At 41.2% G+C, this 16,170-nt stretch overlaps 3 protein-coding genes across 3 annotated transcripts; 2 read left to right on the top strand and 1 right to left on the bottom strand.

Moving 5' to 3' along the window:
- Positions 1-244: 244 nt before the first annotated feature.
- syngr2b (synaptogyrin 2b) lies at positions 245-5,983 on the top strand. Its single transcript, XM_079219639.1, has 4 exons — positions 245-432; positions 3,000-3,237; positions 4,105-4,241; positions 4,942-5,983. Exons 1-4 carry the CDS (start codon positions 322-324, stop codon positions 5,200-5,202), a joined length of 747 nt encoding a protein of 248 aa, XP_079075765.1. The 5' UTR covers positions 245-321; the 3' UTR covers positions 5,203-5,983.
- A 1,199-nt stretch (positions 5,984-7,182) lies between these two features.
- tk1 (thymidine kinase 1, soluble) lies at positions 7,183-10,573 on the bottom strand. Its single transcript, XM_079219640.1, has 7 exons — positions 10,502-10,573; positions 10,277-10,308; positions 9,705-9,818; positions 8,893-8,986; positions 8,705-8,794; positions 8,266-8,385; positions 7,183-7,960 (listed from the first exon to the last, which is right to left on the bottom strand). Exons 1-7 carry the CDS (start codon positions 10,565-10,567, stop codon positions 7,781-7,783), a joined length of 696 nt encoding a protein of 231 aa, XP_079075766.1. The 5' UTR covers positions 10,568-10,573; the 3' UTR covers positions 7,183-7,780.
- Positions 10,574-11,875: 1,302 nt separating this feature from the next.
- On the top strand, positions 11,876-15,937 carry afmid (arylformamidase). Its single transcript, XM_079219641.1, has 10 exons — positions 11,876-11,963; positions 12,736-12,840; positions 12,956-13,004; positions 13,087-13,172; positions 13,284-13,356; positions 13,510-13,607; positions 13,706-13,784; positions 14,365-14,500; positions 14,667-14,771; positions 15,102-15,937. The coding sequence occupies exons 1-10, from the start codon at positions 11,915-11,917 to the stop codon at positions 15,129-15,131; spliced, it is 810 nt and encodes a 269-aa protein (XP_079075767.1). The 5' UTR covers positions 11,876-11,914; the 3' UTR covers positions 15,132-15,937.
- Positions 15,938-16,170: the final 233 nt, after the last annotated feature.

Below are 16,170 nucleotides of genomic sequence, written 5' to 3'. Positions count from 1 at the left end.
ATTTCCTCGCGCCTTCTCTCCCTGCTTGGTTTCCTTGCGTCTCTCTATGCATCCCTGGTGGGAGGGACTAAGACGCAATGAAAAGACGCAAGTGAGGGAAACGGGGATGCAATTTAGAGACTTGGGATGCACCATATAGCCGCTCAACTCCGCCCCTCTGACGCGCACAGCTCCTCTGGGTGTCACTGGTCTTCATCTGGGGAGGCAGCACGACAGGAGGTGACATCGGTATAGTTTAGTTTAGTTTAGCGGGCTGTCCTGTCAGATCCGTGGAAACCCCACACGGTGAGCTCCGGAGAACCTGCTGAACGGGAGAGAGACATGGAGGAGAAGGGCGGTGCAAGTGCGTACGGGGCTTCGCTCGCAGGAGGAGGCTTCGACTTCTACAAGTTTATCCGACAACCGCAAACCATCGTGCGGATACTCAGTTGGGTGAGTGGGGTGCTGTGGGCGTATAGGAGAATATCAGCGCGATCCAAAGGTTAAAAAGACACAGACGTCATATGGCCTGTGAGCAGGTGCGCTTGGCCTGCAGCGCGTAAACTGGCTCCATTTTTATTTGAGACGGAGGAACAACAGGCTGCTATGTGCAGCGTCTCTGCGGCGTCATGTTGCACGCAGCTGGTGTATGACAGCAGCTCGGCGACAGCACAGGTCAACACTGCTGTGGTCAGAGAACAAAAGACAGAAAACCGTCAGACGCTGAGCTAGAAGCAACACACCAACTAAATATACGAGGATGTTTGATCATTTTCATATTTTAGAGATCTCTGCAGTCTGTAAAACTGGAGCTGTGCTCATCAGAGAGGAATATTACATGTAACTTCTAACGACAGACTACCACAAGACGTTATGTATTTTAATGGGTGCATTACATTCATATAGTAGTTGTTAACATAAAGGGGTTGCACTGATGAAGCTTATTTGCATACAGAGGCGGTTTTATGTCCCAAGGAGAGTTTTGGGAAGTTGTGATAGTCTGTTGATCACCTGTTGCTAGGCAAATCGTGTGGCAAAGATTTGTTTTTGTGGTTAAAACAAAAAGTCCAAAATGACTTGTAACCAGACAGGTTGTGCAATACAATGTGTTGTTCTCCGGCCCTGCGTGTTCGTGAGCACACAGATTGAAGGATTTGATTTGAACTGTAGTCCTTGAACACCTCCCTGGTGAAACGTTTGGATCCTCATTTAGAGTGAGTTTTATTGGACGTGACTGCTGTCTTCTCCCTTTAAACGCATTTCCTGGATTACAGAGACTATAGGTTGATTTCCATTTACTTGGTTCATGGAGCGTGAGCTATTTGTCAGGCCTCTAGCTAATGCACATGCAGGGTGACTGGAGGTGAGAAGACACACCGCTTCACAAGGATACTGTAGCATGTTATCCAGCATGGAAGATGAGGACGGAGTACAGAATGTGCCCTTGGCTGCCACAACTGCCGGGTGTTTATGTGTTTGGGAAAATGTATGTGAGATTATGTGTGTCACTGGTAAACAGGGGCTGATGGGCAGGTAAGGTGATACCGCTCCCCCGTTGGCCCTCGCTCCCCCTCAACACACACAGACGTACAGGCAGGCAGCTGTGCTCTACTCATCAAATCCACTCTGCCTACATCACCATGTATCTCTGGTGATTCTAATCGTACTTCAACAAGCCTGCACCTATGACACAAGAGAGGATTGTTCGGTCAGTAACACTGCCTTCAGGTCCCATAATGCACCACACCTGCTCCTGGAACATGGCATACAATGGCTCGTGCTCATTTAAGGTGTTGAATCACATCACTAACCCGCCGCTGACCCTGCTGTTCTGATAGACTGTTAAATATGAAACCGTATATTTATATTTCACTTCTGGTGGCTTTTATTCAAGGAGGCTGTCCGTGTTATTTGTGCTGCTTAATGACATCTGACAAAGCAAAACAAACAAGCCCCAAAAGACCATACTGTATGAAAATATGGGATGTTGTTGTTTTTTACATGTTTATGACATCTGTCACTCGGCTTACAAACACTGTCCATCTGTTCAATGCACAGAAGCATCCGTCTGCTCCACTAATGATCCCTCTGTCTCACTTTTGTCTTGTGTTTTGGAACTCCCTCTTACATTCACTTCCCTAATGTCTTCTGATAGTTTTTGGTACTTTTCGTTTTACACCATCAGCAGGATTGTGGCCTATTCCCCTCTCACCTCGTCCTGCTTCCCACCAGTTAACTTAAACAGTCCCTCTCTATCCTCTTCCCAGTCTCATTATGAGTGTTGTTATTGGAGTTTGTGGCGTCTCTGGAGTCACATGGCCGGCAGCTGCACTCAGAAGTGGGTCACATGGTTAGGTGGGTAACCAGAGGAGACAGCAACAAACCTCTACTCTACAAATGTCTTCTGTAAAGTTATCTTTCAGTACTCCACCTGCACCATGCAGATGGTGCCACGTGATAAATTAAGTATCTGGAGTACTCTCTTTTATTGACGCGTGTAAGAAACTCTTCATGAATCAAAAGCCGGCTGTTCAACAGTAAGCTCTATAAAAGAACATTTTACAAAATCACATATTCTTTGTATGAAGGCCACACTCCTTTTGTATTCTTTTTCTGTGGATGATTTTGTGACAGAAGAGTTCCTGACTTAAGTGCTTTTTGAAAGCAGACCGAAATACCGGATGTCGGAGTTTCTACAAATGCACCACCAAGGAAGAATTTTCCAAATGGTCCCTCCTTTCAAACTGAATTTTAGCAATTATAAAGGGGATTACCTATTTTTTCGAGCAAGGCTTCAGTTCTCTGCTCGGAGATTTTCATATTGTGCTTCCATGAAGTGAAACCAAAGGATGCCTGAAAGGTTCAAAACAAAAGTGACCAGCAGGACGGTAAAGTATGCAATGTGAAGTTAATGGATGAACTGGAAAAGTCAGCGCAATGTTCCTTCAACAACCCCCTTTCTTCTTGTGCCTTTGCAACTCATTGAAGGCCACCTTCTTCTTTTCTCTGATTCAATGTAGATATTTGCCCTGGTGGTGTTTGCTTCCATCGCAACAGAGGGCTACATCAACTCTTCCCACAGTGCCGAGGTGAAGTGCATCTTCAACAAGAATGACTCGGCATGTCATTACTCTATTGGCATCGGGGTGATTGCCTTCCTGGCATGTGTTGCCTTCCTGGTGGTGGACGCTTACTTGCCTTTTATGAGCAATGCACAGGAAAGGAAGTACGCTGTCCTTGCAGACCTGGTATTCTCAGGTGAGCAGGAGTGTTAAAGGTATATCTTTTTGTTTTGAAAGAGCTTTTAAGCTGCACTAGTTCATATTTTAATATTAACAGTGAATCAAATGACTGTGTAACGTGAAATGTGTCACTCGTAGTGATTAACCCACATTAAAATAATGGGTTTTTAAGTAGTGTTTTAGCTTCTTTCAGCTCATTGTTTTGGTATTACGGCCCACAACTTCACTGTTTTGCTTCACTCTCACTGCTCTCATCAACCTCGTTTCCAGCTTCAACCTAAAATCCCACTGTCCACTACTTGCTAAGCAACAAAGATCACAATGACACAGTTAGCTGGTGAGCATACACATTTACCAGCTAAAGATTCAGATATTTCCTTCTGGGGTTGATGGGGACCAAAATCAGAAATAAAAGAGAAAATATTTTACACAACCGCCTCCAAATGAATGCTAACGTTGCTCCGTATCATTTAACATAAGCTAAAGTTTGCTGACATGTTTCACCACAACTTAATTAGGTGACAATATATCAATGTTGTATTGATACAGAAGGCCTCTGTGAATTGGCGTAATATGCGACAGACGGCTGCCTCTTTTCCTGACGTAACATAACATGTATTATTCATCGGTAGCGACATCAGCTGTACATGCCACAGTTCACAGTCAGCCATTCTTCAAGGAAACAAAGAAGTGGTAGTTTGAAAAACAGCTTGTGTTCATTTGAGCAGATGGCAACAGATGAGCCCTTTGTTTTCATTTTATGTTGTTTTTAGTATGTTTTCAAATCCGTGTTTTCACACTTTTTATATATTTTCATGCAGTGGGGAAAAACAAGAAATCATATCTGTGTGTTTGTGTATCTGTGTCCCTCTGTGTTCTGTAGGGGCGTGGTGCTTCCTTTGGTTCGCTTGTTTCTGCCTGTTGGCCAGTCAGTGGGCTCAAACTCATGATGTCAACGGTATCCCACAGGACGCTGCGCGAGCCACGGTGGCCTTCTCGTTCTTTTCTATCGCCACATGGGTGAGCAGGACTGCTGTTGTCTTCTTTTTAATTATAATAATTAAAAAAAATTCTCATCTAATTCTTTGCAAAAAAGTTTAAAAGCATATTTCCTAAAACGTAAAAATATTCCTTTAAAGCCACCACTGGCTTCAGTTTGTGCTTGTATGGTACAAACACTTGCAAGAGACTTTAAACCTGCTTAAGAGACGTCATTAGTCAACACATGAAGTCATATATTGATTGTAAATGTCCTCCAGAATGGTGCATTCAACCAGTGTTCAATTACTGGTGGGAACCTGCTGGGATATGTCATCTTGTGCAACACTTCTATTAACCTTAAGTTACAATAATAGCTGAGAGCAAATGGCAAACATTTGCTTATTGTTTGTCTTCTGGACATGTGATCATAAGGGTGTTCTTTAGCTGGCTTCGTGTGCTGGAGCTTCCCACCATCATTCAGACCCTACATAAAACCTTGATAGCACACATCACACATGTTGCAATAATGTAAAGCATGGACCGACTACATGTCATCGTGGTGGATTGTCTCCACTACGACGCCTCCGGTTTATTTTGACATTGATACGAAATGAAACCAGTTTGAAGTTGAGAAAACTACATCAATCACAAAAAAATCCTCATGAATATTGTAAAATAAAACAGGGTGAAGTCTTCAAAGTAACTGTAATAATCTTGACATTTTGATTTCATTATACAGGGAATCCTGACCTACTTTGCGTTGATTCGTTTCCGCCGCGGTGTTAATGACTCAACCATCCCAACCTTCACCGACGCGCCTCCAGATCATCACACCCCTTTCCCTCCGACCTACGCCCCCACCTCCTACAACCCCACCACCTACACCCCTACCACTTACAACGCCTACCCCAGCAATGCGCCCGTCATGCACCAGCAGCCCCCCTCCGCGGCAAACCCCCAGTCGCAAGGAGACGCTGACTACCAGCCGCCCAGCTACTGAGACAAAGGGAGCTCACATGGACCAGATCATCTGTTGGTCCACTGATTGTAGTTGCACTGCACAGACCCGGAGCTCTGTCATATTGATGTGGTTTTACATTTGATTCAACACACTTTTCCAAGTGTTGTGCAATTTGCGAGCCTGAGCAGTGCAACTGCAAGTTAGAGACAAGGGACACTGCTGTTTACATCAAAGGGTCGACGGTCGGATATCAAGACGTCAGGCTGACTGTAAAGAATCCGACCTTCGACTTGTGTGCAAAGACGCAACTTTTTACCTCAAGTAGGCTGATCCTAAAGGGGAGAGGTATATACCCAGGAGGTCAAAGGTCACATTTAATGTGCCGTAAAGAATGTGTTCCTCTTTACTCACTGGTGGAACCTGAGAATCCACATTTGTACATATTTCACCTTACAAAGCTGCCATTTTAATGGTTCGATGTGCCTAATTTTCTTTGCTTACTTGGTTTGGTGGATGTTTCCCATTCAGTGCGTTTGTCTTGAGGACCTTTCAACAGTTCATGATGTATTAAAATACAGTGAGAAAAGACTACTGGAAAGCCAAATGTCCTCCTGGGATTTTGTTTGTGTAAAATGTGGGTTCTCTACAGATTGTGGAGTCAAGTTTCGTAGCCATAAAATCATGATCTCACCCTTAAAGACAAAGTTTTCCAATCTTTGTGCGACAGTAATGTTGCTCCTGGTTTTCTCATCTCAACTAGCTATGTCTTTAAGTCTCTTAATGTGCTGTTGATGATGATGACATAAAAATCCTCCATTTCTTGAACTCTGATTATTGCAGATACAACACATTTGTGTTGGTAACAGTGGGTTACGTGTGCCATTATTGGACATTCATAGTTGGTGTTTCCCTTTTAAATTTGTTGCTAACATTCAGATAGATGGAGGGAGGAGAATGTAGATAACTGCACTTATTGAACAGGTTTATCAACCGAGCATGTCCTCTAACTGAAGAGTAACTTATTAACTACCAGAAGCAAGGGTCCCTCTAAAGACTGCGAACAGAGCGGCCACACACTTCCAAGGTCTTTGTGACTTTTAGTTTTCTGAACATTGATTTTTATCTCCTGTTTACAGGCTTCTTAATCTGAACTGTTGAAGGCAGACTGCAGCAGGTGTGTCTTTACCAATGACAGATTAACACCTCAGCCTGCAACAGTGTACACCTTTCATTATACTACTGATTTACTTTGCGCCTTACAGTCTGGCTGCTGGAGCTCGGCTAAAGCGATGCTCAAATAAAGTAAATGAATGTGGTTATATATATATTAAACATAATGCTATTGTGGTACCACATTGAAGACATTTGTACAAGTGGAAATACATTGATTAATAGAAAACACATGCACAACTTACTGAAGTCAACTATATGAAAAACACTTCTGTTGATTTATTTGTACCTCAAGAAGAAATGTATCATCTAAAGTGAGTTAAATGCACCTTGATTAAATATTAAAGTTAAGCTGTGCATCACAGCTGCCCTTGTTTTTCTTTATGGCAAAGGCTGAGTTTCAGATCGGTTAAATCTGACATTTTGGCGAATTTACGTTATTTGATATTTTGTAAAGTCAATGTTTTATAAGCAAGGCTGGATAGTTTGATGCCTAAAATTGTTTCTTAACAAAAATAAGGGTCACTTTGGTTAGCTTGATATTTTTTCTGACAGTCAAGTTGCCATGTACCCCTTTGCATGTATTTTATGTCATGTCAGAATGAGATCACAGGATGTTCAGCTATATTAAGGTTATTGTTGCATCGGTGCACTGCAATAACACAGGTTTTATATTGTCGGGATGATATACTTTTTCCATTCCAACCTGCCACCTCGCTGCACAACCTCAGAGCCTGCCAGGATTTAAACAGGTTATTTTGGTCCTCTGTTGCATGCGAGGGCATTCAGTTACATATCACAGTTAAGTGTGCTGGAGTATAAAACATACTGCAAGTTTCAAAATGGGGAAAGGATCAACCCCTAACTGTTACAATATAATGTACAATTTCAATTTAATTTCACTAAAAACTTCTCCCAAACATGACAAAACCTGAGCTAAACTTTCCACAAAGGATATTTCCTTTTATAAATGAAAGCAGAAAATACATATAAAAATATTTAACATCTTACATTTGACAAAATATTTCTACTGTTAAAGATGTTGGGAGGAACCCAAACAACCACAGTGTAGTGAAACCTATGACAGTGAGTTATTAGTTGGGTCACTCATTTTTAGGGTTATTATCAAATAGATTGTCAAAAACATACATTAAATTAAAATTCACCTCATTATAAAAATACATATATACACACACACACACACACAAAAAAAGGCTAAAAGGAAATGAATTGGGCTGAACAAATCAAATTTGTTAGCAGTAACGTTAAGGTTCCTAAAATACCAGGAAGCAAAAGTTAATGTCAGATATAATAATCCATTTTCCCACCAATGCGCGTGCACCACTTGCACACGTACTACACGCAAACAAAAAAGAAAAAAGAAAATGATTTCATCTCTGGATTTATACTCTCCAAAGAGCTTCGGCAACAAGTCTTATTTTTGTGTTCAGAGCTGGAGAGAAGAGAAAAGCTTCCTAGGAATCGCGGAGTCGAGGAGTTTTCCTGAGACAACATGTTGAGGAGTTTCGTTCCTGAAAGGAGCGCTATTCTCTTTGTCCACCACCAGACCGCCATAACACTTTCGACACACCGCCTGATACTTGTCAGCTCCACCAATCACTTCCACCTGGAGCACAGAGAAACAATAGTTGGCAGGTTTACAATAATTTGACGAAAGAAAAGAGGTCTTTGGGTTACATTACCCACTATAATTAAAGATGGCTGACATACACAACATCACAATAATATTCAGAATTATCTCAGTAAAACATGGAGAATTTAAAAAAATTATAGAGTATTCGGTAAAACTATCTTGCTAGAATATAATTGAGGCATACAGAGAGATTAGATGTTATTTGTCCAACCCAGAAAAGTGTTCTGAAGCACTTTATGGTGAACTTATTAAGAGTTTCCTTAGGATTGCCTCCTCACCTCCTTCTCGGCTCCTATCCTCTTGGTGTAGGCGGCTTCTTTGTAACACTGCATGCAGACGGCATGGAGCTTCACAACGCTCTCCGCTAGAGGGATGAGGTTCAGGATGTTTCCAAATGGCTAGAAGAATGCACAGGACAGCAGAAACGCATAAAGTACCACTGAATGGTAGGAGGTATAATCACATTACGAGGACAGAGCAGACGCACTATAGTGAGGAATAATGAGCATGATGACCTCTCTGTTATAGTGCTGCTCGTGCACATTGTTCACGATTCTTTCTGAAAAAGTTTCTTGTCTTGGACTTGTTTTTGCGTCCACACGCACAGAGGTGCTCTATCAGCCTTTGTAGCATACACACAATGCCCGCCTGTCATTATGAACTGTGAGTGTTTACCAGTATCACAATGACACTTTGAGACAAAACACAAATACTCACTTTTCTCTGGAAGGTTCCATCCAAAGCAGCTACAATGATAGTCTTCCCCAAATTGGCCATTTCTTCACAAAACGCCACTGTGTCTGGAAACTACAATAACAATAGTTAGTGGGGGATTTGTCCCGAGTAAGACATCCTGGTCTCTACGGCGGTGAAGAGGAAAAAATATACAGTATATGTAGACTTACAAACTGCCCTTCATCAACTCCAATGACACAGGCTTGTAATGCCAGAGGCCGCATTTCTTCCAGGCAACTTGCTGGTACAGCTTCCATTGTGCTTCTAAACGATGGACAAGATAGAGGGGAAACTTGAATATCAATATCAAATGCATATTGGGTTAAATTATGTCATGTTGTTCAAGACAAGTGTATCCTCTTGTGGAATACCTGATTTTTGTTCAAATAAAAAGAAAGTTTACTCTTTTAGACGAGAGGTTTATTGTTGTACTTGTAGATACCCTGTCAGCAAATCCACCTCAGCATAACATTTTTCTTTAGTCATCTCTATTTCCGTCTTTGTAGCGCGATATGTGCATCCATTTATTAACTTCCTGTTCAGGCTGACATTGGGCAGGTTGCCAGACCATCGCAGGGCACATATAGAGACAGACAACCATTCATGCTCAGATTCACATCTGTGGGCAATTTAGAGTCTCCAATTAACCTGAGCTGCATGTCTTTGGACTGTGTAAAGAAGCTGGAGAACCCGGAGGGAACCAACACTGACACATGCAAACTGAACATGCAAACTACACATCAAACCCGGCCCCGTTTGCTATGAGGAAACAGTGCTAGTCACCACACCAGCAGCCCTTGATATGTACAATCAAATATAATGTTAAGCAAGTGTGTACAAATGAATACCAAACTATTGAACAAGGTTACAAAACTCTACATTCTTCCTTTTCTACTGACTTCATTACCACATCCACACACATATTTCTGCAAATGTGAGCAACTGAGCTGAACACAACAGTAAAGGAAACCAGGGGACGTACTTGTCATGTGTGGCCATGCCGATGTCAGAATAACGCTTGTCTTTGGCATATTTGATCACCAGGCAGTTATACTGGGCTATCTGGAACCGGCGCACTCTTCGCATCAGTTCAGTGCTGCAAGTATAGAAAAAATATAGAAAATGTATTTGGTTAATATCAGTGAAAACCCATCCATTTTGTTCATGGAAATACAATTATCAGCTATATGACAGAGCCTCTTTAACACCAATTCCATACAACTTGCTACATACATCACCTCATGAGGTAATGAATACTATGTCATAGTGTTTAGCATAATGTGCAACATCAGTAAAAAATGGTGGTAAAATGTGTTGACAAAGCATAACGTTACTGTATAGCAACTGTACGCTTTAGCATATGACATGGGTTATACAGTATACTGTAGGGAGGAGCTGGGTAAACAAAGGAGGAGATTTGGCGGGATGTTGAAGTCTGGACGGAATATTGCTTTTACCCATAATGTAAGTTTCAACAGCCGATACGAGCAACAACAGCTAGCTTCAAGTGCAAGGAGACGTGCTGTTTTTTATGTTAGTGAATCAATAACTCACCTTTTGCCTGAAAACATCGGTCCAAAGATGACCTGCAGACAATAGCGGAGAGTTAGTCAAGACTGAGGAAGCAGTTGAACTTAATGAAAGTCAATGACAGGGTATTCTTTGAGAAAAAGGACACCTAAAGTTATCCAGTAGTGTCATGCTCATCTTAGTTTGTTACGGATACGATATGTTTAAGACAATATCGCTGTTAGCGTTCAGATCAATCAAGACACCAACCTGAATTTGTCCCCGTGCTTTTCTCGGGGAATTTGGCAGAACTCTTGGAAAATCCACACAGTCCATTTCACCTTAAAGACGCTATACAAAATAATTAAAAACTGTTAAATAAATAAGAAATATATAACTAATGTAAACCCTCAGGAGAAGTTGTCCTCAATCAAAACGTTGAATAAAGCGCGCCCGCGGTTCTGGGCTGTTTTATCAAAGATTCAACCAATGAACGTAGTCACGTGCATCTTTGAACCAAACAGCTCCCCCAGAGATGTGACGGCGAAGAGCAATGTGCTCTGATTGGTCAGAGCAACGTCAGAGTGCGTTGACCAATCAGAGCACAGAACATCATGTCGGTGGGACGAGCCTTTTTTACATTTCTTTTTCTTTTTTTTGAGAGGGGGTGCTTCCTGACATGTTAAAAAGACAAAAAGGTTAGAATGTGGGATTGTATGTTACTTGTAGAAACAAACAGTGATAAGCTTTCAAATTCACCTTCAGGATTTCTTTTTGATTGGCTATTTACTGAGGTATCAATGAAGAATATGCCAAGCATAATGTTTTATAGTTAAATAAGATAGATAGATAGATAGATAGATAGATAGATAGATAGATAGATAGATAGATAGATAGATAGATAGATAGATAGACTGTATCCAGGGGGAAATGTGTTTGTAGCAGCAGCAAGCAAAGTTACAGAGTAAACATACAAATATGAAGTGTGGAAAATACTCAATATGTACAATACAAATTAAATAATAAAGAAAATGCAAAATATATACAGTGTATATAAAGTATATACAGTGAAATTGACAAGCAAAGCCTGTAATTCTAGCAGGACGAACAGTTTTCTATCAGCACGCCATGCCTTTTACTCAGGCAGCTGTGTGTAGAGGTTGTTCAGCAGCACAGACAGACGCGTGTACTTAAGGTTATTAGTCTAAAGTCCGGAAGTCTTTCATTTGCGCACATGCGGATCGGATTCCTCTGACAGCAGACTTTCAGCGAAGGAAAGAATCAGAGATAAAAAAAATGATGCACTGGACTAAAATGAAGAAAGATGTAAGAGTTTGACTTTAAGTGTTTCCTATTTTCTCTGTGCTCGCATTCTGACATTGTCGGGTTGACAGGAATATTGTAATTTGTATTCCTCTAACTGTGAGTTCAGCCTATAATTTGACGTTTTGAAATAACAATATTCTATAGTTCCGGTTTTTACAACCGATGAATGAAGTTGCATTCAAAAATTGACGTTCTCAGCAAAGCAGAGTAAATACTACCAATAACCAGGGGAGGGCGCTGTTCACCGTGTGCACAGTGTTTATCAGCGGGGTCTCGGCTTTCATGGCAGCTGACAGCAGTCTCTCCGTGTCACAGGAGCTGGAGAGGCAGTATTCGCCCAGCTGGTGGTCACACAGGATGTCGGCAGACGACGTGATCAAGGCTCACGTGAAGGCTTTAAAGGAAGGTCGGTCTGTTTTGAAGCTACGATGCTAATTTGCAACAATGCACAGAAATCCGGTTGAGTGGCATCGGTCGGCCAGCAGTAAGCAACACAGATGCTTTGCCAAATTGTATGTCCCTGTCGAAAATGTGTAGCGCGTTTAGATAGTCGGCGTGTTTTTAAGATATTTTGACTTGGAAAACGCGAACTGCTTTAATGTATTTCAGACGTTTGTTTGTTTTGTTGTTTTACCATGTAGGTCTAAAATGGTCAACAGTATTCTGGATGAGTTGTGTTATGAATTTTAAAAGAACTTCAGAGTGTAAACAAAGATAGAAAACATGCTCCAACTAGGCTACATTTTCCACATAAATTACCTAAATGGGAATTTGGAACAAATCCTATATAAATATGTGTCTCCAAATGGGAAACTTGATTCATGAATGGTACATACAATTTCCATTTGATGCCTTAATTAGAGAGACAACAGCAGGGACCATGCAACAAAGGTCCCCAACTGCAGTTGAATCTGGGTTTTTAGCGTTCACGGTCAGTGCCTTAACCCACTGGCCTCCCATGATACAAAGTATGGGGATGTCTGCTTGTGTCTAAACCAGTGAATGAGACACAAAATTTGTAATTCATCAAATTGATGCAAAAATCCAATATTGCTCACAATAATTGGCAGCATTGTCCACAATTACACTCACTGTATATGCGTCACGTTGTACTGTGTGTGTGTGTGTGTGTGTGTGTGTGTGTGTGTGTGTGTGTGTGTGTGTTTGTGTGTGTGTAGGTACGGAGCGAGCCCGTGGTCTGGCTCAAACGTTGCTCAACGTGCCATACGGGGAAGGAGATGGAGAGAAACTGGATGTCTACATACCCAGCACCAACTCTTTGGGTACGGACATGTGAGACTCCCATGACGCCAACTCTCTCTTCCCCATTGGTGTGCTTCAAATAGCAGAAGCTTAGATAATGGTGAGGATTAACATTCCTGATTCCCTCTGTTTCAGATGTCCCCCTCGTCATATACCTACATGGAGGCTACTGGCAGTTCCTCAGGTACAGTGTTGTGCTCTCTTCTGCATTGCAGATGTATATTTCTTGTTCAGGTTTGTCTGATTGATGCTTTGTGCTCGTATAGCAAGGAGGAGTCAGGATTCATGGCTGTTCCACTCGTTGACAAAGGTGTAGTGGTGGTTGCTGTCGACTATGACACCGCCCCCAAAGGTAGAGTCTCTTCATTTCTGATAGGATTGTTTCTCTTCCTGGGTGAAAAAAAGAAGATTGTTTTATAAAGATGAGCTGGGAATGTCAGCACTCTGCCTGTGCCCCTTTCAGGCAGCATGGACCTGATGGTATCTCAAGTACGCAGGAGTGTTGTGTCCGTGGTCCAGCAGTATTCTCACATCAGGTACCCATGCTATTAATTCATCTTAATGCATTGCATTAAAACACATTTTTAAATGTTCCCTCTAACCCCTCTCTTCTCTCACCTAGAATAGATAAAATGCCATCATCACGGTCATCTCGGTTTATCGGTTTTAAATGCTGATCTCTCCCTTAGTGGTCTGTACCTGTGTGGCCACTCTGCTGGGGCTCACCTGGCTGCAATGATCCTCTCCACTGACTGGTCGCAGTATGCCATCACTCCTGAGATCAAAGGTAAGGCACATCCGGTAAAACGGGACAAGAAATGCAAGTTTGAGATGCAACGACTGTATAGTTGATCTAGTTTTGTCTTTGTTGTTCTTCTGTCACAGGTGCTTTCCTTGTTAGTGGCATATATGACCTCCTGCCCATCTTGTCCACCTACGTCAACGAGCCTTTGAAGATGACAGAGTACGTTTCTTACTGCAGGGCATGTAACTTTACCTGTAGTGTGATCACAAACACACGCACACACACACAGTAGTGATCTGTTCAGTGTTTCCAATGGAATTGCTGCATTATACAGGTTGGGTTGCATTGTGGGTGACAACATTCCTGGAATGCAGTGCTAAATCTACGCGAGAACTCTTTTAAGGGAGTCACAAGATGTACACATTTGTTCGTCAGAGATTCCCAAAAATCTTATTGGATAGACTATACATTGAATAAAAAAAGTAACACCTTAGTAGCACTTAAATGACACTTACTTATAGCATAGTTGAACGCACTTATTGTAAGTCACTTTGGATAAAAAATCGTCAGCTAAATTAAATGTAATGTAATTTCTTACAAAAACAGTGATGCCATTTATAATCTTTTCAGGATCCTACATTTTGAGGCGAGGATGTAAATTAACTGATATAGAGAGCATTGTGTGTGTGAGTGTGATTGTCTTTGTGGAGCAGAACTGTACATGTAAAGCTTGTTGTGTGTCTGTGGGTCGTACCACTCCGTATTTGACTCCTCTCTCCCGGTTGTCTCCTGTTTGCAGGGAGGTGGCGGTGAGGAACAGCCCCAGCAAACTGGTCCCTCAGCTCAAACTCTCCTCCTCCAGCTGCCAAATCATCGTGGCCGTCGCTGAGAACGACTCGGCCGAGTTTCGCAAGCAGTCGGAAGAATACTACAAAGTCAGTGCTGCTGAGCATGAACACTATTTTGATTAGCATACCTGTCCATTCCTTTTACTTAACCGCTTATCCTGTGATTTGTAATCGTGTTTTACTAAGATATATGAAGTCAGGATGTTTTTTATAATTGTGTGTAAATTATATATAATTTCTTCTGGCTTTAAAGACTTTAGAGTCGTCAGGACTCAACGTGACCATGGAGGATGTGGCGAACACCGACCACTTCAATATCATTGAGCAGCTGGTAGATGGGGAGTATAACCTAACCAAGGTACACACGTTCACAAAACAAAGAAGCAAACATGAAGGTTCATGATATTTTACAGTCTCTTTTTTTTAAATTTCATCTGACCAATAATTATACAATATTAATAAAAACTCTGTAACTGTGTGGCAGTAGTAGTTTTAAACCTGTTTAAAAAGAAGCTGATTTTAAGCTGTCCATCGGCCTCCTTTTCATCATTCAACCCATCTTTAGTTGTTATCCACAATATTCAACATGCATTTATTGACTGTAGTACATTTTGTATCATCTTCAAGGTTGTTTTATGGTTACGGGAGGCACTTAAACCAGTTGTTTTAATCCTGTTTTCCTCTGTAGCTTCTCTTGAAGACGATAGGAAGGAGCTGAGGCGGCAATCTTTGTTCCATCATCTAATAAACAACCCTCTGTATCAGCATCCACCTGAACAGAGTCATCATGCACCAATACTGATAATATATGCATTATTTCAAGTTTGTACAATGGTGAATGTACAATTTCTGTCATGTTTATTGAACAACAATGAGGTGGCATGGATTGTTTGGAATCTCTTGTTTACTGTATCATTTGTTACACACACTTGCTTACTGTCAGAAAAAAACGTTTCATGAAAACATTGTGTGCCTAAAGCCGAGTCACTTCAAGGTGACTGTAGCAAAATATACTGGTGTCAAACCTGCTCAGTTTTAAACAGATTATTTAACGAACATTGTGCACAATGTTATCATTAGGAAGTACTGTTCCTCTGGCACACTAATAGTTGCAGCGTTGATAAGTAGTTTAGGCATATTTTAAAATATAGAGTCTGTTTGTTTTGTGATTTTCTTTCTTGTGACAATCTGTAAAACAACTTAAAGTTCATCGGTAGGACATGAATAGGAGCTCATGTCAAGACTACTGATATCATAGCAAGTGAATGTAGGTTTTTATTGTAACTTACACAATGCTGACCTCTCACCCAGGAAACTTTATTATAGTTGCACTGTAAATTTGATCCTAATAGTAGATTACTGATATTTAAATACACACGTCAACAACAACAAAATCAGATGTTGCTAAATGTAACCGATGCACTTGTTACTGCGCTCATTGTAGCATCTTAAATAATTGTTTACATTATTGTTAACACAATGTTCTATTAAACATTAATCATGACGGTAGATTGTAAAGAGATTCATCACAATAAATATTTATATTTGAGAATTCCTGTCGTAGCAGTTGTTTGTGTAAATGCGTGTAAGTAGATGAGATTTGCTGCAATTTGATTGTCATATTTGAAGCAACTAGTGGCATGTTATAATGCTCCCGAAAATATATCAAATGTATTCTGTCTTATTTTAGGATCAGTGACACACCTGTCATAGTTATGGTAATTTGATTAATGAAAGTTTATTAAGGATTTCTTTAC

The sequence above is a fragment of the Taurulus bubalis genome (assembly GCF_910589615.1).
Source record: "Taurulus bubalis genome assembly, chromosome: 6".
NCBI classification, from domain to species: Eukaryota; Metazoa; Chordata; class Actinopteri; order Perciformes; family Cottidae; genus Taurulus; species Taurulus bubalis.
Note: the sequence above shows the minus strand (reverse complement) of the source record. Positions and strands in the feature narration are given on the sequence as shown.

Excerpts from the sequence above, each read along its gene's own strand:
- syngr2b (XM_079219639.1), top strand. The coding sequence starts at position 322 with ATGGAGGAGAAGGGCGGTGCAAGTGCGTACGGGGCTTCGCTCGCAGGA. Across the intron at positions 433-2,999 it reads TCGTGCGGATACTCAGTTGG|ATATTTGCCCTGGTGGTGTT; the intron begins GTGAGTGGGGTG and ends GATTCAATGTAG. Across the intron at positions 3,238-4,104 it reads TGCAGACCTGGTATTCTCAG|GGGCGTGGTGCTTCCTTTGG; the intron begins GTGAGCAGGAGT and ends TGTGTTCTGTAG.
- tk1 (XM_079219640.1), bottom strand. The coding sequence starts at position 10,567 with ATGGACTGTGTGGATTTTCCAAGAGTTCTGCCAAATTCCCCGAGAAAA. Across the intron at positions 10,309-10,501 it reads AAGCACGGGGACAAATTCAG|GTCATCTTTGGACCGATGTT; the intron begins GTTGGTGTCTTG and ends TATTGTCTGCAG. Across the intron at positions 9,819-10,276 it reads CCGATGTTTTCAGGCAAAAG|CACTGAACTGATGCGAAGAG; the intron begins GTGAGTTATTGA and ends CTATACTTGCAG.
- afmid (XM_079219641.1), top strand. The coding sequence starts at position 11,915 with ATGTCGGCAGACGACGTGATCAAGGCTCACGTGAAGGCTTTAAAGGAA. Across the intron at positions 13,357-13,509 it reads CAGCAGTATTCTCACATCAG|TGGTCTGTACCTGTGTGGCC; the intron begins GTACCCATGCTA and ends TCTCTCCCTTAG. Across the intron at positions 13,785-14,364 it reads GAGCCTTTGAAGATGACAGA|GGAGGTGGCGGTGAGGAACA; the intron begins GTACGTTTCTTA and ends TCCTGTTTGCAG.